The 21,798-nt window shown below is 44.2% G+C and overlaps 1 protein-coding gene across 2 annotated transcripts in view; it reads right to left on the bottom strand.

The window, feature by feature from the left end:
• LOC137603981 (inositol polyphosphate-5-phosphatase A) overlaps positions 1 to 21,798 on the bottom strand; it is a 153,317-nt gene that overhangs the window by 97,087 nt on the left and 34,432 nt on the right. For both annotated transcript variants that reach the window (XM_068327887.1, XM_068327888.1), the window contains exons 3-4: positions 19,191 to 19,291; positions 18,910 to 18,997 (exon numbers count right to left, since the gene is read on the bottom strand). In XM_068327887.1, the coding sequence (XP_068183988.1) occupies positions 18,910 to 18,997; positions 19,191 to 19,291 (189 nt within the window). The remainder of the gene's footprint in view (positions 1 to 18,909; positions 18,998 to 19,190; positions 19,292 to 21,798) is intronic.

Raw genomic sequence — 21,798 nt, 5'->3', positions numbered from 1 at the left:
AAGAGCGTCGATGATATATACTTGATGTGTGTATGTATGTACTCGATGTCTGCATATATATATATATATGTGTGTGTGTGTGTGTGTGTGTGTGTGTGTGTGTGTAGATCACTACAGAACCTGTCCCTCTTCTCTGTGGATCCTTTTATTTCCAGGCTTTCATGTCATTATTCTAAAATCTCCGGGAATGCAGGATGACATGCAGTTAAGATTGATCTGAAAACCACTGATTTTATTTTCTTTTGAGGAAAATATTACGGATGGGCCTAAACAAGGCATAACAGGCCCCACCCACCGCCGCGCCTGATCTGCCAACAATCCAGACCCCCTCCCAAGGTTGGCTGCCTCTCTGGGCAATATCGTGCATTAATTTCATTTAGTCTCCCCTCCAACATTCAATGGTAGAAGTTAATTAAATTGCTTGTCCATTGTGTTCTTCCACTTACAAACTTAATGATATTGTGCCTGGGAATTAAAGAGCGTTTTATAAAGCGCACGAGATGGGGGCTGGCAGGCACTAGATTGCCCGGTTGAACCCTGTCAGTCGGCGGCTTTCTGGCCCCTAATCAGCGGTGAAATGGATGCTTCCATCTGCCAATTTCCTGCCACGTTCATCCGTCGTGTTGCTGCTCTAACCTGCTGGAGGTCGAACGCAGTAAAACCATCACAGCAACAACATTCAGTGAAAAAAAAGGACGTGAACACGTGTTTACACGACACAACTCAGACCCTAAGAGCTCCTTAATAACGTCCTGGTCCTGTCTTTGTTTTGACCACATTAAAGTCTTCTGCAGTATAATCCTCCGGGAGATCCACCGTAAATTTATCAGTAACATCTGATTTATTTTGTACGATTTTACATGAAAAATTAATAAGAAATGTGGATGTACACATTTTCATACAATACATAGGGAGCTGGTGGCGCGGTGGTCCAGTGGGTAGCGCTGTGGCTGCACAGCAAGGGGGTTCTGGGTTCGAGTCCCGCTCAATGTTCAACCAATGTGGATTTATGGAGATTCATCAAACAGAAAAAGCTTTTCTTCAGCGCAATATGAACGACGCGATAAACTTTTTTAACTGTAAAATGTCAATTTGCTAAAAGAAAGCCAAAAATAAGTGTTCAGGCAGGAAAAAAACCCAGATCAGTTGAACATGTAATACCTCACTCATTACTGCATTCGTTAAAAATAAACATTGTCACCCCAATTTATATTAATTTATTAATATTTTTACTTCTTTACTTAAATTTTATTTTATTTCCGTAATTTTTTTTGACATGAAAACACCAAGCAGGCTGTGAATGATGATGGTGTCATTCCACGTTTGATCACGACACATTTATAAAAATTGCACCAATTGTTTGTGGTAATAAAAATGTTCTTTTATTATTTCCTTTGATTTTTTCCAAGTAATTTAATGGAACTCAGGAGTGCATGGAAACGCAAATATGTGTCTTCATGTTATTACAGTATATTGAAATTAACAATCTATTGACAATGGTTAGATGTGATCAGAATCCTCCTAGTGTGGTGATTGTTGGTGTCTTAGACTCTGTCAGACCGACGGCTCAGTGTCTGAGGCTCTGGTGACTTTTAGGGTCACACAGCCAATCAGGACCGTTCTGTAATTTCTTAAAAAGTCTAAAGCATTTAAAGTATTAAAGTATTTCATCGTCCATCCAATGACAAAGTATGAAGAGTGTTTGTACAGAATCTTTGTTCACAAGGTCGACTGGATGCTGAGTGGATCAGACCAACAGGACACGACAGCGGATGAATGGGCCATTCTTCTCTCACAGGGAACATGCTTCGTTAAATTCACTGTTGATGTTTGATGCTCGCTGGTAAATGGCCACTTTATTTAAATAACTATTCTGTCTGGGCTTGACAAATTCATCGGTTTAAAAGGGGATATGAGATGATGAATATTTGCCTTATTAGATTGCTCCAAAAGAGGAAAAATCAAAGTCTTAACAATTGAGGTATCCATTAGTAATTAAAGTGACATTACCTCCTCTCTATTGTCTCAGGCATTGCCTGCTTGCCAGATCCATAATTCAATTGGTTCAGATGCTGGGAGATAAAATGCCTTTAATATACTTATGCTCATTAATGTAAATCATATTTGGCTATGGATGTCCAATAATCAAAAAGAATATTTCAACTTGTAATTCCCTGTCTGCAAAAGTATTCCCATTAGGCAAAGAGGCCGATGCAAACGATCGGTCTGTGAGCTCATCGATTTCCTTCTGTTTCATCTCTGCCTTTAGAAAGGGCTGCTAATGTCGCCGTGGACCGTTCATCAATCTATATTATTATGTGATTTAATATTATGCCTATTCATGTGTCCACGTTTGTGAGAGTAGTGATTGAATTTGTATCACAGCCGTACGAAGAAAAAAAAATACAATTTTAACTGATGGCTGTGGTGGAAAGGAGAAGTTTGGAAGCTCTCTGTCGGACGAGAAAAGTCTTCTTTAACACACACGAGTGTGTGTGTGTGTGTGTGTGTGTGTGTGTGTGTGTGTGTGTGTGTGTGTGTGTTCAGCACTAAATCGTAGACGTGCATCAACACAAAGTGATCAGTGACTTAAGCACCTTTTGCTGTCACATAATCAGTAGTGAGTAAAGTGAACCCTCAGAGGATGCTGTGTGTCAGCTGGTCATCAGTAACCAGCTCCCCCCCCCCCGCTGGCCTGTGGCTCTTGTGACCTCGTATCGACAGAATGGCATCCTTGGCCCCCCCGATGGGATTCAGTTGTACTGCTGAGTAGAATATATTAGTTTGTGTATCTTAGTGGCTTTATTTTGTCACTTGAGAGATAAATTTATCAGGAATCATCTGCGTATCAAGCCCCCCCCCCCCTCATACAAACAACCCTAAAAATGAGGTCTGAGCCAATGAGGTGCCTATAAAACATGACAGCTTCATGACCAGCTGGTGCTGGTCCAGAATGTCTCCGTGGGTCCAGGATGTTCTGCTGGAGGAGCAGCTGAGGTCACCCTTTGGGAGGAAGGTACGATTTTGAGGCTGCCTTCAGAAAAATGATATTTCACCCCAGATGTATAAAAATAAGCTGCTTTTAGTCTCTGTTTTGTCTGGTGTGAGCAGAGGCGTTCTCTGAACACAACAGTGACCACAGGACCGTGAAGCTTTAGACGCGTCTGCAGAAATACACTCAGCGCCGGTCTGAGCCCAACACGCCCTCTTTGTCTTTATGGTAAAACCAATGCCTGAAATGATGTGTTATGTAAAATTCCCAGAGGCTCGATACAAATGGTTGGATATCCTCCATGCTAGCTTAGTTATACTCCAGTGCATCGCCCTGAGAGCGCACGGACGTCGCATGAAAAGCAAATGTAAATGCAGCCTTAGCTTCTTAGATCAGAAATTATGTCATGTTTTTCTTTTCTCTCCGTATTGTATTATTATAATAATAAATTTGAAAAAAGCGTGAACAACGGAGGACTTTCCTGCGCAGATGTTTCTTTTTATCCTCATAATCAAACATCCAGCCTTTCCCACAGCACCCCTAAAAGACAGCTTTCAGGCGGGGGTCTGGTGCCAGGGGCAAGAGTGGCAGAAAGTCATGCCTGCTCTGGGGTCAATACTGCCCCCACGGAAATATGGGAACGGGAGGAAGGTTTGAAGGAAGGTTTGAAGGGATCCATGCAGGTCTGGCCTCTGAAAGTCTCCTCTGACTATACCAGAGAGGATGAAGTGGTACTGCACTGTATGGCACAAGTATTCACTCACAAGTATTCATTACTATATTCACAGTGTATCTGTCACAGAGAACGAACGTCACTCAGTTCTACACAAGACTCTGTTGGCACCATCATGATTGATCTGATTTCATTTAACATTTTAAAATATAATTTAAAGTTTAGTGAATCAATACGTGGAACTACTGGAGATCAATCACTGCCATTCCACACTTAATAATAATAATTATTATTATTATTATTATTATTATAGTTTATTAATTCTATTAATTTTTATATTTGTATTTTCTAATTTCCATGATCCAAAATATTTTTCAAAATATGTATGACTGTGATTGAGCCATTTAACATAGAAGTAACCAATATCTAAAGAGGTCATAAAATTCCAAAATACCAATGAAGTGGTAACTGGGTTTCCATCAGCGTTTCCCTCCCCAGATCAGTTATTATATAAGATTTATGGTGTAATGATGGAATAGGTTAAAGAATTTTATCATTGTAAACCCAAGTGGAAAAAGTTCAATAAGAAAAAATTTGTTTTCAAATTTAAATGAGCTTTTAAAATGTATCTTTATTTTATTGTTTTACACTAAGTCTACTGTGTAGTTCCAAAGCTCTGTACTTGTCATTATCATTAAATAAGATAACTTTCCAAAGTCCATAAAACATAACCAGCTGCTTGGAAAACTTTAATTTGTCAGAGCAGAAAATTGGGATGAAATGAAAGTAACTCTGGTTTGAGCCCAGCTTTACTCAGCATTCTGAAGAAAATTGAATTTCCAGATGGTCAAATGGTGCTTTGAAAATCTGCCACCCCCCCCCCCCCCCGTCTTGGTAATGTGATCAAGCAGTTGAAATTAAGAGCATAGATTTAAATGTAAGGGCGTAACATCAAACCTAATTATAGGGACCCTTATAATACGTTGGTAATTATCTTCAGGACGGTGCACAAGGGCGTCATTGTGTTAAACTGGTGCAGAGACCTAAATGAATGGGGAGCCTTCTGCTTCAGATTGGTTCCCAGTTGTGAAGTATTACTGACTCACATGTATTTACAGTCCGCTTCACATTCAGTGGGATACGTCTGCGGAACGGAGCTTCAAACCAATGAACATTTTACTGAAGCAGTTTGTCTGTCAACACACAAAAGAACATATAGAATTTAACAAGGGCAACAAGCGCAGCCCCCCCCCCCCCCGGGAGTGACCGTAGTCAATATATGGGCCTGTGCATTTGCTCTATCCATCAAAAGTAATACATATTGATGTGTGCGTGGACGAGCGGCGAGACAATACATCATAAGCTCCTGCACACTCCGCCCTCCAACAGGAAGCCTCATCAGGCACTTTGTGGAGATCCAGCGCCGCCCCCCATCTGCAGAAACTAGTCTCCACACAACCTCCTGAACCTCAGTCACTGGTTTCATTTTACTAACAAAAATCAATTGGCCACGGGACGGGACACGGAGGAAGACCTTCCTTATTACACCGGGCAGGACACACCCTCTGGGGGGTGTTGGGCTGTTTTTATAGACAATAGCCTGATGGGGTTGTGTAGCTAGGGGACACGGGCGCTGCTCATTTCCCCCGACCCCACAGATGAGTCATTCCAAATAAAGTTGGAGATGTACTATTTTGCATAATTAGAAAATAAGGCCTCAAAATGATTTGCGGTTATTTGATGTGAATTTGTTCTTTTGTAATCAGAGATGGAAAAACGTGACACCCTCTGTTTGAAAAGATGTCTGAGTGTTGATGTGTGAAGAGAAAAATAATGAATCCAGTCAAGGGCAAAAGACAAACAAATCAGACCACAAGCCCTCAGCCGGAGGCAGCTTCATTTAAATGTTGGCCAGCCATGGCAACAGAACCCAAGATCAGATGAAGACATCACCAGCTGGGTTATTAACCAGTCACTTCAGGCTTCCTAGATTCTGAAAAAATATTCAATAATGCAACAAATGCTCTTCATGAGCTATGGATAAGGAGCCCAGGACACACAGGGATAATACTGGCTACACATTTGGACTGGACGAGGTGTTTGTTGGTGAACTTGTGCCGGCATCACTATGACAGGAAGCTGGGAGTCATCGGTCCAGGGACGGAAGTGGCATCACTGAGTGTGTGTTTAAAATGTGCTGCACAATAACTGCTAATTCTATTAAGTGCTTCTCTTGTGTGGCTTTGTGGTTGTGTTGATGTAGATGGACAGCTGCTTGACTAAACAATGCAATAGCATTAGATTAGAATAAGGTGATTGCATGAAAGAGTGGGATAGAAGACCCGAGCCCGTCCACCCCAGGTCGTGCCAAGTCCATTACGTGTATTGGAGACATCTTGAAATCTGTCATGGGGAGTTGCCAGCAGAGACAAAGTGCAGGTTGTTGTTTCGTTTAGCTTCCACCTCGCAGCGGCCAGGCATCGATCATACAATCAAATAAAAACCAGCAAACAATCCTCTTCTGTCAATCTAACCCAGACCTTTGAGCTTAAAGAAACACTGGGAGTCACCTGACTGAAGGACACACCTGGACTTCAGGTGGGTTTTGACTTTGTCACCAGGACATCCCTGTCTGACTTCATGACGTGCAGCAGATCATGCTGCACAAACTATATAAAACAATGTCCCTCTCAGCCTTGTGGGGTGGTATCTGTGTGTCGGGTCCTCTACCAGACCCCTGGGAGTCTGAGGGTTCTGTCAGTATCTTAGCTGTTCCTAGGACTGCGCTCTTCTGGACTGAGGCTTCAGATGTTGTTCCAGGAATCTGCTGGAGCCACTCTTCCAGTTTGGGGGTCACTGCCCCAAGTGCTCCTACTACCACGGGGACCACATTAACCTTGACCTTCCACATCTGTTCCAGCTGTTCTTTCAACCCTTGGTACTTCTCAATCTTTTCGTGTTCCTTCTTCCTGATGTTGGCATCAGCTGGAATCGCCACATCTATCACCACTGCTCTCTTCTGCTCTTTGTCCATCACCACTATGTCCGGTTTGTTAGCCAGTAGCTGTTTGTCGGTCTGGAAGCTGAAGTCCCACAGGATCTTAGCCTCGTTGTTCTCAACCACCTTCGGTGGTATGTCCCATTGGGATTTGGGTACTTCTAGTCCGTACTGGGTACAGATGTTCCTGTACACTATCAAGTTCTTCCTGATATTACCATGCTTTACTTAGCTTTTGGGATCAATTAGGAACGTGCTAGCCGTGATTATTTTTGTCTCTGTTGTCCAAGGAAATTTCAGTTACAGATGCCTGAATTGAAGCGCTAACTACGAGTAAGGTAGATAACCAGCTCCAATATTTAACTGGCTGCAAAAATGTCATGTAATGTATATTTATGGGTTGGTTTGTTTTTCCTCCCAAAATTGCAAAAAAAATTAAGAAACTTAAGTTTATTGAGTTAATAAAATGACTGACTCCCATACAGACCAGTGGATTTAAAATCACCAATGTTGTTCCTTTTGCAATCCATCCATCCATCCATCCAATCAGTGGATCATTTCAGTATAAACCAGGCTGACCATCGAGGTGCTCAAATGTCCATTTGTATTAATTCCATCACCTCAGCTCCATACTTGAGGCTGTTTCTACTCTATTTTTTTTAGTAGAGAAGCTCAAACAAACGTAAATATATTTAAATCCCATAGATTGAAATTTCTAATTAGATCAAAATCAATTTGCACTCTTTCACTCTTTTTAAAAAACAGAAAATTATGTCTGATATCTTTCAAAATCCACTGATTCTCTCTTTCAGAAATGATCCTACAGGATGACGTAAATATCAAACTACTGACGTCATGAAGTAAACCTCAGTCTGCAGGAGAACGAGTCCCACAGAGAGCTGCACTCTCTCGTGATCATCACACAGTCGTGTTCTGGCTCTCACATCCAGTCACTGAAGGCACTCGTGCAGACTGTTGTTCACTGGAAACAGGTGTCAGGGGGGGGCAAGCCTCTTCAGACTGGGGAGAGATTGTTGACATTTAATGTAACGGTGTCTCTGCTCCGTGTCACATCCAGCTGGAGTGAGGAGATGGCCCCCCAGGAAAGGGTTGTGTTCTTCAGACACATTGGTAAGGGGGGGGGGGGGGCACCATCGGAGCTGGGTATTCACTGGGTTTAAATCTTACTCCATCTCCCACACCTTCTTCTGTACATGATGCCAGGTATGGTGCCCCCCAAGGAGGGAGGAGATATATATACACTTAGGTGGAGAAAGGTCAGGCTCGCTGAATGTGGTCGGCAAACAGCCGGGGGGGGTCTGGGGGCCTAAGGATGGATCACTGGAGAATTGGTGCATGGCAGTGAATGAATAACCCACCATGGCCCCCCCAAACCCCATTATTTCCCTCCGTTTCCAGTGGGGCCTGAAAGTCATGTCTGTGCATGCTGCCAGTTCATTAGGGGGGGTGTCATTGCTCTTCTGCTGGGGTAGGACAGGCCCAGCCGGCCCCAGGAGGGCCTCGCTCTATTTAATTTCACATCAGCCGCTCTAAGAGAGCCTCCAGTCCTGCTCTGGTGATCAATACTGTATCAATACTGTATCAGGACTGTATCAGTGCTGTATCAGTACTGTATCAATACTGTATCAATACTGTATCAATACTGTATCAATACTGTATCAATACTGTATCAGTACTGTATCAGTGTAAATTAAAATGACAATGGTAAAGTAATTAAGCCTGTTAATGCTCAATTCAAATGTCATTATTTGCAGAAGGAGAAGCAGAACCCTGGCTGTGTGTGTGTGTGTGTGTGTGTGTGTGTGTGTGTGTGTGTGTGTGTGTGTGTGTGTGTGTGTGTGTGTGTGTGTGTGTGTGTGTGTGTGTGTGTGTGTGTGTGTGTGTGTGTGTGTGTGTGTGTGTGTGAACCATGTCCACAGTGACAGGTAAAACAGCTACCAAACGAGGGTCTTAAGAAAAGCAGGTTTACCCCCCCCCCCCAGCTCAGAGCCCCCACCGGCTTCAGGACAGGATAACCTAATTTCTGGAACCTGATTTGTAGAACCAAACCTAATTATGGGCGTATGAGATGAGAAGTGGCAGGAGAGACAGCTTGGTGGGGCAGGCAGAACAAAACCAGGGCAGACGAGGGAGCGGGGCAGAAAGGAACGTTACACAATAAAAATGCACTTAACTACAGAATGAAGCTCAGCAGTAATTGTGTGATTAGATTATTATTGTCCCCCCCCCCCACCCCCTTTTGAACGGCTGTTCAAAAGCACTGAAGCAGCCTTTTCCCATGTCCGTGTTAGTGTGGAGGCGTGTGCACCAGCTCCCGTGAAGCGGCGTGACGTGTGACTGACAGGAAATGAAATCATCACGTTGTTAGTTGGTAATGTGACAGGCTCACAGCCCTCGGTCCCCCCACCCCACACTGCCCAGGAGCACCCTGTCAGACCAGTGAGGGGCAACACACACCCAGGATGAAACTCGCTGGGGCAGAACATCACCAAGGAACCTGTTTCCAGCTTTCTGCCTCTACAGGGATGTAGCTCACGTTTCACACGCTGCCGGTTCAACACCCAGCCTCTGCAGCACCGTGGGGCCACCAGACAGTGTTACCTGTAGGCCGGCCCCCCGCCCAGATACATGCAGAGGGTCACAGTGTGAAGTGAGCTGGGCTGAGCCCTGTCAGGGTAGTGGGTAGGTGTAGTTCATCCTGATAATGGAGTAAAATCAGGTGGAATCAGTCGAACGAAGCAACAAACCGGAACGTCTTCTGTGGAAAACATCCACATCAAACAAGGAGTGTTTCAGGGAAGTGGTGACACAACAGGAGGATGTGTAGTGGTGAAGAGGAGTCACCAACACCACTATATACATCAGCCACAGATGAATTTATCACCTCAGTACATTCACAAACTAGTGTGTCGTTTCCTAGCTGTCCTTTGTTCGAGCAGATGAATTGAATTATGTGATTTTGATTTTTATTATTTGTACACTGACTTTCTACCTCAAACCACATCATTTACGAAACTCTTCAGTACTCTAAGCATAACTCAGGCATGAAACTGGGCTACATGAATACATAGTATGTTTCTATATGAAACAAAGATGATATAAATACATTTAAACAACAACTAAAGCAGAAAATGAAAATGTAATAACATGTCCAAGAAATTACTTTTCACAAGTGCAACACAAACACATCATGATGATCATCATGATGATCATCATTATCATCATCATCATGATAACAATGCAGATGATAATAAACTTGTGTCATGCTTAACAAAGTCCAGAAAGTGTGTAAAAACAGAAGCTGACGGAAACAGAGCAATTAAAGGTAAACTCAGCAACCTTAAAAAAAGAAGGACAATCAAATGGAGAAACATGGGACTGATATAGATTACATACATGTAAATTTGGATTATATACACACGAGTCAGTAATGATGCAGAGGAGGAAGGTAGACATACTGTGTGTCCAGGAGACCAGAGATGGGAACGACGTGCATCAGGTTAGGGTGATTAAGGATAGGGATGGAAGTCTATGGACAGGTGCCAGTAGTGTGATGGGAAGATGGAAAGAGTACTTTGAAGAGTTGATGAACGTGGAAAATGAGAGAGAACAAACAAGCGTGTCCAGGCAGGATGGAACGGGTGGAGGAAAGTGTCAGGTGTGATGTGTGATAGAAGAGTTTCAGCTAAAATGAAAGGAAAGGTGTACAAAACTGTGGTGAGACCAGCGATGTTGTTTGGTCTAGAGACAGTGTCACTGAGGAAAAGACAGGAGACAGAGCTGGAGGTAGCAGAGATGAAGATGCTGAGGTTCTCTCTGGGAGTGACCAGGATGGATAGGATCAGGAATGAGTACATCAGAGGGACAGCACATGTTAGAGGTTCTGGAGATAAAGTCAGAGAGGCCAGACTGAGATGGTTTGGACATGTCCAGAGGAGAGATAGTGAATATATTGGTAGAAGGATGCTGAGTTCTGAACTGCCAGGCAGGAGGCCTAGAGGAAGACCAAAGAGGAGGTTTATGGATGTAGTGAAAGAGGACATGAAGGTAGTTGGTGTGAGAGAAGAGGATGCAGAAGACAGGGTTAGATGGAGGACACTGATTGGCTGTGGAGACCCCTGAAGGGAAAAGCCCCAAGGAGAAGAAGAAGTGACCCCTGGGCTGCATGTGCATGTTAATTCCTCCATTAATACATTTATCATGTAAGAGTATAGAACCATCGTATCAGACATCAAACAGTGAGAAGCTTCTCCTCCCTGGATGAACCAAACGCTGTCCTCATCAGATCAGCTGCTACACCTCCTTCATTCCATCTGCAGCAGTGAAGAACAAACCCTCAGCAGGGTTATCGGTGATGTAGTGACATGAATTATTAAATTCATGTCAGTGGTGAATGGATAGAAAGAATGGGTGCTGAACAAACAGAGGTAACAAGTGGGGATTTAATTAGCGGGGGGGGCGACTCTCATGCATGTCTGACGACCCAGAATACCCAGGGGCTGTAGAAACGCTGGCATGGTATTGGTTTACATCCAAGCTGTCCAATCCATCATGTTGTCTGTGGGGTGGTGTTTGTCGAGCCGGCCCTTATTAATTATCAGCTCATTTGAGAGTAAGGGGTGTCAGGGGTGGAGTGGGGGGGTAGGTGTGTGTCCTGTTTGATCAATGGAAGCAATTGCTCCAAGAGAAGTCTGCTGAGGGTGATTCAGGTCAATCTGCCTTGGCACACTAGATGTGTCTTTCTACGGGAGATGAATGTATGAATATTATTAGCTATAGGTCACCGTTCCAGAAAGCCATTTAATATATTGACATCTATTGACAGGCAGCATCATGGCCAGCTTTCAGCATGGAGCACAAAGACACTTTACCTCCGCTGGAAAGAACAGAACTTCTATACAAAGTCACATCAATCTGTAGAGCACATGGCTGAATACCACTCACACTAAATATTTAGATCCCACAGCCATGACACCGTTAATAATGAAGACGTTTAGAACCAGAGGAGGTGGAAGGAACTGTCTGAACCAGCCAGGCTGGTCCAACCAGCTGAGGGTTCAACAGATGGACCAGTGGAGCCGAATCCGTTCAGTGATTCATGAAAAATAAGACCGAGAACGTTGATAGAGAAAGAAGAGAGCTGAGCTGGTACCAGCTGGGACACAGGCCCACTAACCACAGGCTGATGAACAACTAGTCTACTCAACTAGGAGGAGAACACAGGCGATGAAATCCACGTGGTGTTGTCAAAAACCTGTTGTGTTCCTCCTGTCTGCCTACATGTATGAGGGTCAATGAAACCATGAACATGTCCCTGAGAAACCCCCCAGAGATTCTCCACAGAACCTAGAAGTAGAACCTCCAGCACCTCAGACCTCAGAGCAGATCCAGAATGAGTTCTACTCACGTCTTCAGTCACAAAGAACACTCTAAACCCACTGAGATGAACACACACGTTCTGCAGGCTCCCTTCAACACCGTCAGACCAAATAACATTCAGAATACGCAAATAACAAAACAAGTTTGTGTCAACATGCATTTTTAATCTAAAGTTTAAAAATTATATTTTATTACTGGTATGAAAATCTTTCTCTTTCCTCCTGTTTTCAAACAGGACAGATTTAATCTACTTCTGCCTTATTTTGTTCTACTGTCACGAACAACAGAGGAAACCTGACGCCGTCTTTATCACCCAGAGGAAACGTCACACATCTACGGCTTTGATTGATGGTCTCTTGTCTTCTTGGAGAGCAGGAACCTGTGAGCTCTAAGGGCTCTGAACAGACAGGATTATATGAAGTAATGAGATTAGTTAATCTGAGTGTAATGACACTGATTGGATCAGCTGGGTATGCAAATGAGCCAACGAGAGCAAGTGCTGCAGGAAGAATCAATACACAGGGACAGGTGATAGTATCAATCACACACACACACACACACACACACACACACACACACACACACACACACACACACACACACACACACACACACACACAGGACTCAACAGAACAGACGTCCTTGTGGACAATCAGCGTTTAAACACACTGGTTTACTGGACCGTCTGCCTTCGGGGGGGGGGGGTGGACATTAACCTTCTCTGGGTGTCTGGAGGGGGGGTCACATGACAGCTGTCATCATCACACTAACCAGAACATCCACCAATTGTGAGCATGTCAGAAAATATTTCATTTTCAGGTGGGGGCAGCACGACTCCGCCTGCCCCCCCCCCACCCCCCTCATCGTCATTCCTGCCCACTCGGCTCAGCTATTCATCAGGACCCGAGCAGAGGACACCTCCTGCCTGCTCACAAATGCATGGAGCAGGCAATAAAATTAACCTTGTGGCAATTGTTTTCCCACCCGTTTGATGTCCCGGTGTCAGCCCATCCTTTACGGGGGGGGGGGGTAGTCAGGCTCAGATATGCAGAAAATGATGACTTGGTGTGGAGGGGTGGGGGCAGGAGCAATGCACCTGAATGGAGCGGAGATAATCCAGATTATGGAGTCAATCCCATCCATCAGTGTTAGTGAGGATGAAGAGCACCATCCTCGTCTTCATCAGAGCATCAGAACCAGGATGTTTGGTTCTGGTGTACGGTTCACCCCCCCCCCCCCCGTGTGTGTGTGTGTGTGTGTGTGTGTGTGTGTGTGTGTGTGTGTGTGTGTGTGTGTGTGTGTGTTTGTGTGTGTGTGTGTGTGTGTGTGTGTGTGTGTGGGCATAAAAATCCTTCAGAGGATGTTTATTTGCTCTCAACACCTCCTCAGCGATCAATATTTTTAATTTGGGGGGGAGTTATTATTTTTCCCATCAGCCCGGGGGCAGAGTAAAGTGGCTCATATTTTAGCACTAAAAAGATCAATATGACAGCCTCACCTTCACTCTGCCCCCGCGACGCCGGGGGGGGGGGCGCACATCATAATGGACGGTGGTGAGGAACACCCCCCCCCCCCGCCTCATGCAGGAATCACATCATTATGTGTGGCTGGAGACCCCCCACCCCCCAGCAGGACAACACCAACACAGCTGATTTACTCCCTCTGGACAGACCCACACACACACACACACACACACACACACACACACACACACACACACACACACAGGTTCACGTTTATGAGAGGGAGGAGCTGGGGGGTATGGTGAGTGTGTGTGTTTGTGGGGGGGGCAGTCCAGAGGACAGAGGCTCAGCTCTGACTCCCTGTAATCAACACATGGGTGTTCCCACCTCCTAACACAACCACCAGCTAACCCTAACCCTAACCCTAACCCTAACCCTAACCCTAACCCTAACCCTAACCCTAACCCTGTCACACAGGGAGGTGTCACATGTCTGTATGTCTGTAGCGTGTTACATCCGTGAAGCGGTGACGTGTTTGTGTGTTCGTCCACCAAATAACTGATGACATATAGAACCTAAACAAAAGACATTTCAGGAAGCCAGAAGAGGTACAAAAATGTGTCGGTCAGGGTCAAAGGTTGAACTCAGGGGTGTCGCAGGATGTCGTCGTCTCTGAGTGCTGAACGGTAGAATGGAGGGAAGCAGTTAACCTGTGTGACCCCCCCTCTATGACCTCACCTCCCCAGGATGTCTCCATATGCAGCCAGGCTGAGCCTCATCATGCAGGTAACACAGGGTGACACAGGGTGACACAGGGTGACATAGGGTGACATAGGGTGAATTAAAAGGGTGATAAACACAAGTGACTGCATTTCTAGGTAATAGTGTAAACAGCGAGGTCCTGTCAGCAGAGAGGTACTGGTGAACGTGTTCCAGAGGTACTGGTGAACGTGTTAGAGGTACTGGTGAACTTGTTAGAGGTACTGGTGAACGTGTTCCAGAGGTACTGGTGAACGTGTTCCAGAGGTACTGGTGAACGCGTTAGAGGTACTGGTGAACGTGTTAGAGGTACTGGTGAACGCGTTAGAGGTACTGGTGAACGTGTTAGAGGTACTGGTGAACACGTTAGAGGTACTGGTGAACGTGTTAGAGGTACTGGTGAACGCGTTAGAGGTACTGGTGAACGTGTTAGAGGTACTGGTGAACGTGTTAGAGGTACTGGTGAATGTGTTCCAGAGGTGCTGGTGAACGCGTTAGAGGTACTGGTGAACGCGTTAGAGGTGCTGGTGAACGTGTTCCAGAGGTACTGGTGAACGTGTTCCAGAGGTACTGGTGAACTTGTTAGAGGTACTGGTGAACGTGTTCCAGAGGTACTGGTGAACGTGTTAGAGGTACTGGTGAACGTGTTCCAGAGGTACTGGTGAATGTGTTCCAGAGGTACTGGTGAACGTGTTAGAGGTACTGGTGAACGTGTTAGAGGTACTGGTGAACGCATTAGAGGTACTGGTGAACGCATTAGAGGTACTGGTGAATGTGTTCCAGAGGTACTGGTGAACGTGTTAGAGGTACTGGTGAACGTGTTCCAGAGGTACTGGTGAATGTGTTCCAGAGGTACTGGTGAACGTGTTAGAGGTACTGGTGAACGCATTAGAGGTACTGGTGAACGTGTTAGAGGTACTGGTGAACGTGTTAGAGGTACTGGTGAATGTGTTAGAGGTACTGGTGAACGCATTAGAGGTACTGGTGAACGCGTTACAGTGGTACTGGTGAACGCGTTAGAGGTACTGGTGAACGCATTACAGAGGTACTGGTGAACGCGTTAGAGGTACTGGTGAACGCGTTACAGAGGTACTGGTGAACGCGTTAGAGGTACTGGTGAACGCGTTCCAGAGGTACTGGTGAACGCGTTAGAGGTACTGATGAACGCGTTACAGAGGTACTGGTGAACGTGTTCCAGAGGTACTGGTGAATGTGTTCCAGAGGTACTGGTGAACGTGTTAGAGGTACTGGTGAACGCATTAGAGGTACTGGTGAACGTGTTAGAGGTACTGGTGAACGTGTTAGAGGTACTGGTGAATGTGTTAGAGGTACTGGTGAACGCATTAGAGGTACTGGTGAACGCGTTACAGTGGTACTGGTGAACGCGTTAGAGGTACTGGTGAACGCATTACAGAGGTACTGGTGAACGCGTTAGAGGTACTGGTGAACGCGTTACAGAGGTACTGGTGAACGCGTTAGAGGTACTGGTGAATGCGTTCCAGAGGTACTGGTGAACGCGTTAGAGGTACTGATGAACGCGTTAGAGGTACTGCTGAACGCGTTAGAGGTACTGGTGAATGCATTAGAGGTACTGGTGAATGCATTAGAGGTACTGGTGATGTTCCAGGTTAATCAGCTTTAGCTGAAGCTGCTGCTCAGGGGGTCACACGTCACAGTGGTGTGTGTGTTAGAGTGTGTGTTAGAGTGTGTGTTAGAGTGTGTGTTAGAGTGTGTGTTAGAGTGTGTGTTAGAGTGTGTGTTAGAGTGTGTGTTAGATGCTCCTCCACCACAGCCTGCTGGTCAGTGATCATGATTAACACGTGACTGCAGACGACAGGAGCTCCGGAGCCCAGTGAACATTAAATATTCATGGACCAGGACCAGAGCACTGGGACCAGAATCATCAGGACAAGCCTCCTAATTGACATTTTACCTGCTGTATACCTGAACAGGACTCTAAAGCATCGAGGGGGGGGGGGTCAGTCCAGCTCCTCTGAAGGATGGGGGACATCAGGAAATATTACAAATAAAAGAAAAGTTTCATGTCCCTTCAGCCTCGACACTGAATGTCAGATGAATGGATTTACTGAAAACAAGAACTCATTTATTCGTCATATCTTTGTGCAACACGATGACAATACACGGGTTTAAAACCATTTCTGTTTTAAAACCTCTAAATCACAGTTTGACAATCTTGAAATAAAAATGTTGAGGAGCCTCTGATTTTAGATTGGAGACGGGATGAATTTATAGATTAGATTGTGCTGGTGATTTAGGTTCAGGATGTTTTTACCTTATTAAATAAAATTATTTTAAAATTTGACTGATATGTTTGTTAAGATAACCTTTGTTATATGACATGTATATGTTATATGATTTAATGTACATGTTGTATATATAAAAATATGTTGTGTCAGATATGCTTGCATTCATACACATTTCTGTAGATGATTTGCAGATAATTTATTTTCATTAAATGTCACAAAATGAGAAAAAAGAAACTAAAAAGAATACCCACAGGTTCCGAAATGTAACCAAATTCACGCAAACCAATGGTTTAATGGCCCATCAATAAATCTACAAACCCCACGGACATTAAATCCATCACACATCAGCACTATTAATAAATGAAGGAGCTGGAATCAGTGATTTATGTACATTCACAATCATTCACCCTCATTAATAAAAATAGTTTCAGCTTTAATAAAAATGGAAAAAGAAAAAAGGTTTTACATTTTCATTCATCAATCCTGGTCCTCACTTTCCCTGACGAGTGTTCAGACCACTCTCATTGGGGGGGGCGTCTTCTGGCCTTTATATTTACCCACTACTATAGTCAAACCATTCCACTGGTCCACGTCCAGACGGTAAAAACAGTCGTCCCACTGACGTGTGGAAACTGACAGCAGAACAGAACCAGAAATCCAGCATCCTGGGTGACGCCATCCTCTCCATGGCGGACCCTGAGAGTCCATTCATATCTGTTCATACCTGCTGTCACCCGCATTCAACATTAACATCACAGACATTTGATTTTCCACTGGTTCACAAACAGAAGAGAAAAGTACAATCTCTATTTGATGAAAATGAAAATTCAGCAAAAAGGTTAATGTATAGACAAACATCATTAAATAAACAGCTCATAATGCCAGAGTATTAGTGCTGCTTATAACAAATGACAGATAATTATATTTTCCAAAGGCCAATGTTTGTAATATTCTTTTGAAAAGAGCAAATGTTACTGTGTGCCGTGATTTATGAGTGTTTGTGGAGGTGCAGCGTAGCGTAGTGATAATGCAGAGAAACACACACACACACACACACACACACACACACACACACACACACACAACCCAGGGTACATAGATCGGTTCTGACTACTGTCAGTGCACCACGCTGCAAACATTTTCTCTGTGATGTTTCAAAGGATGTTTTTATTAATGTAACTCTGATTCTAACTCACAACTGAGCACAATTTAATCTACATGAAATACTTTCTAAAAACTACAGAAGTGACAGTTAACTTTAAAACAGACGCTCGTACTTTCATAAAGTGAAATTCAAGCAGGTGGACGTGATCGTTCAGTCGGTTACGTCTATGGAATAAAAAAGTGTTCTTCTGTCCAGGAGCTAAGCCAGAGTGTATTTTTGAACACATCTGTGAGCAGTACGCTCGATTTTTTATATTTAATCATTTAAGATGATCGATTGAAAAGTAACCCTTCAAGTCCCTGAACAAGACTCCACCTTGTTGCACGGTGACATGAGGGGTGCTGCTGCTCCTCAGCCATGGGTCACATGGGTCACATGGGTCACGTGGGTCACATGGGTCAAAGGCATTGCACTGTGTATAGTTCTAGATGACAATGAAGCTTATTCTTCAAACCATGTCTTCATGCGCCGCTCAGGCTGCTGGGAGTTTGAGTGTCTGGCTCCACCAAGAGGTCAGACAAAAATATTCATTCGTTTAATTCAGCTGTGGAACTGAAAATGAAACTGAATGAAAGAATCCGTCCCCAAATTAAAGTCCCTGTTTAGTCAAATTCCACCTGCAGATGTGTGTGTCCTCTGTCGTGAAGATTATCCTTATTGCAGACTGGATACTTTCTGGATACTTAAAGTACGAAGATACTTATACTGACATTTAGTTTTATCATTTTAAAACAAAGAAGATATTAACCTGCATTTTTCTTGTTTTTATACTCACAACTACTGACACACAGCATGAAAAACTTGATACTTCAGCAAATTAAAACGTATTTCTAAAGATCTACTGACATCTAGTGGCCGTCTGCTGTTACTACATATTAAGGAAAGAACGATGGAGTTAAAGAAAGAATGACAGAAATACACTTTATTCACCTCCTTGGGGAAATGATTTTTTCACTCGTTTAGCTGACACCTCCCACTGCCAGTCACATCCAAATATTATGACCCCCCCACCCCCGAGTCTTGAGCCGGCAACTTCCGGTCCCCAGTCTAGGACCTAGTGGACTGAGCTACTGAGTCTTTGAGAATCTGCTGCGCGTCATCCCGGGTGTCTCCCACAATCCTTTTCTCGTTCTGATAACCTCTACAAAAACCCTGAGACCGTCCAAACCCGGTGAGAGGCGGACGCACTGACCGTGAAATGCTCCTGGGACTTGTAGTTCTCATCGAGGTAGACGCGGGCTCGATTGTACTCCTTCATGGCGTCGCTGGATAACAACTCTCTGAGGCAACACGGAAAGACAACCACAAGCATGATGTCAGCCAAAGTCACAATGTTACCCAGCATTCACATGGTGAGGTACATTCTGTTAACATACATGCAGTGAGGCACACGCTCTACTGCACAAACCATGATGGTGTCACAGGAACATGTGAACAATCACAATCACACCAGATCATGACGGCACTACTTACTTAACAAAACTATCAACGTGGGACATGGACGCCTCGTAGTTCTTCCCCCCCACCTCCTGACAGTGCACCGCCAAGAAGTGAGGCTTCTGTGTGTGAACCGTCTGAAAGAAAGGAGAGAAGGACAGGTCAAGGGGGGGGGGGGCAGGAACAAACAACCTCACCTCAGGACGGCTTCAGGTCAGCCTGGGCAAAGAGTCACCAACCTGAGATCTGATGATTAATCTGATAGTGTTCAAACCTGATGAATAAATAACTGAATAGTGAACAGATTGATTGTTAATAAAGTAATCTGTGGAGCCCTCCCCTGAAGGTCACATGACCAATAATCTTCTTCCTACTACCAGGGGGGGTTCTCTCATCTCACCAGGGTGAGACAGTGAAGAGGCTTCAGAGTGTCTCTGTTCATTGGTGCCTGTTCATGTGTGTGTGTGTGTGTGTGTGTGTGTGTGTGTGTGTGTGTGTGTGTGTGTGTGTGTGTGTGTGTGTGTGTGTGTGTGTGTGCGTGTGTGTGTGTGATGTATTTATCAGAGCGAGTGAACCCACAAAGGCATTGAGACAGAACAGTTCTTTCTCTAACAACATTATGAACCCGTTTGTCCAGCGGACCTCAAGTACGACCTGCTACCACTGTCACCGTGACGATACATGAAGACACAAGACATCTAGTGAGCTGTTTCCCACGTGTTCCCATCTTATTGATCGGGGATCATCATCACTACCCATATCAGCTCTACTGCAGGAGGAACCAGGCAGGAACTCATTAGAACCCGAGAGAAACTCAAGCGAAAACTACAAAGATTTTCAATTCGTATATAAAGAATGGAGTTTCTAACTAATTATTTTAGACACAACGTAGAGTTGTCCAAGAGCATCTACCAAACCTCAATGGTTTGTTGTCCTAGTTTACTCCGTCACTCTGCTCTGCTGTACTACCAGCTGGATTTTCTCCAGCAGATTTGGGATCAGGTTTTTAGTTTTTTAGCAGTCGTACACACAAAACGACCTTACACATCTGTGTGAAACAGTCAGAGGTTTGGGCGAATGGCAGGAAGGAACACAGACTGAACCTGGAAGTTTTCTCTCTTTCTTTAAAATATCCAAGATTGTATTTTTAACCAGTGGGATTGGGTGATGCTGTTATTTGTGTTAAATGAATGACATCAGGACGATCCTGTCGGCTTCAGTAACTCTGGTCTGATTGTGTTTTCACTGTATGAAATAAATGACAAGATTGATGTTTGTTTGGGTTGTTTGAAATAAAACTCACATCTTTGACTATTTCTTAGTTCAAGACATCTTAGCAGTTCTAATTACACTGAACTCACTGGGTCTCACTGCTTTGTCTGATTAATTCACCTTTTTGCAGCCTGAATTTATCAAATCAAGAAACTCCCTTCGGGATTCAGAGTCTCAGTACAAAGCAGTGTTCAGAGCGCCTGACCTCTAATGGGAAATCGATACCCAGGAGTGATTTAGAGCGCACACACGCGTTCACTAGTTTGGGCCAATGACTGAGGCAGTGGACATGCATCATTGTCACAGGATAATGGGGGCGATAAGGAGCAGCAAACGATTCCTGGACTCAAACGAAGCCCCTCTGCTCCACCAGCACCCCAACACTCACGCAGAAGTAATGGACGGCAATAACAATATGGATTTTCCATCAACCTATGGCTCCTCACTTAGCTTCATGACCCAGGAGATGGACCGACAAACTGGGGGGGCTAGAAGAGCAATCAGAGCATCACAACAGAAAGGACACTCGAAAGGAGGATGTAAAGGTGATCACACTCAGGGTGTGTGTGTGTGTGTGTGTGTGTGTGTGTGTGTGTGTGTGTGTGTGTGTGTGTGTGTGTGTGTGTGTGTGTGTGTGTGTGTGTGTGTGTGTGTGTGTTACATGCTTGAGTTAATCAACCATGATGTGTCTATATTTCCCAGCTGTACAATCTGGACTGTAATCCCGTTACCACTGATATCAGGACCAAATGGTGACAGCCAATCAAACGTAAGGCTGCTCATACGACCATTTATCCACCTTGTCATCAAGCTGCAAAGAAAATATTAACAATCCAAACAGTAAATCTATAAACCAGTTTATGATGATGGGATCTACCAGTGATGGTTTCTCTAGAAAATATCCGGACACTGACAGCTGCTGTGTCCGTAGTGAAAAGAGTTTTTCACCATGACTAACCACTGGCATGTATCATGTGACTATTTATCAACCCCACCAGACATCAGGTGTTCACAGATTCCCAGGTTGCCAATGCCATGGCTGATACAAATGAAATATTTTGTGAAATTATTCTTGAAAGGGGATTTTTTTTCATTTCTTTACATGGAACACAAATAAGTCAAAATTAGTTAAATAGATTTTTTTAAAAATCATTCTGCTTTTAATATTTGAAGAAGTCTATCTGTAAAAAAAAAAATCAAACATAGCTAGGTTCATTTGAAACAGGACTTATTCACTGAACTTCTAGATTCAAAGTTTAACAGTGGAAAACACTAACAGTTATCACAGCTAGAAGTTCAAACACTGAGGACCAAATGACTGTGTGTCACTCAAGAGTTTGTTTTTCAGTTAAGCATTAAAAATATAGAAATG

The sequence above is a fragment of the Antennarius striatus genome, chromosome 11, assembly GCF_040054535.1.
Source record: "Antennarius striatus isolate MH-2024 chromosome 11, ASM4005453v1, whole genome shotgun sequence".
NCBI classification, from domain to species: Eukaryota; Metazoa; Chordata; class Actinopteri; order Lophiiformes; family Antennariidae; genus Antennarius; species Antennarius striatus.
Note: the sequence above shows the minus strand (reverse complement) of the source record. Positions and strands in the feature narration are given on the sequence as shown.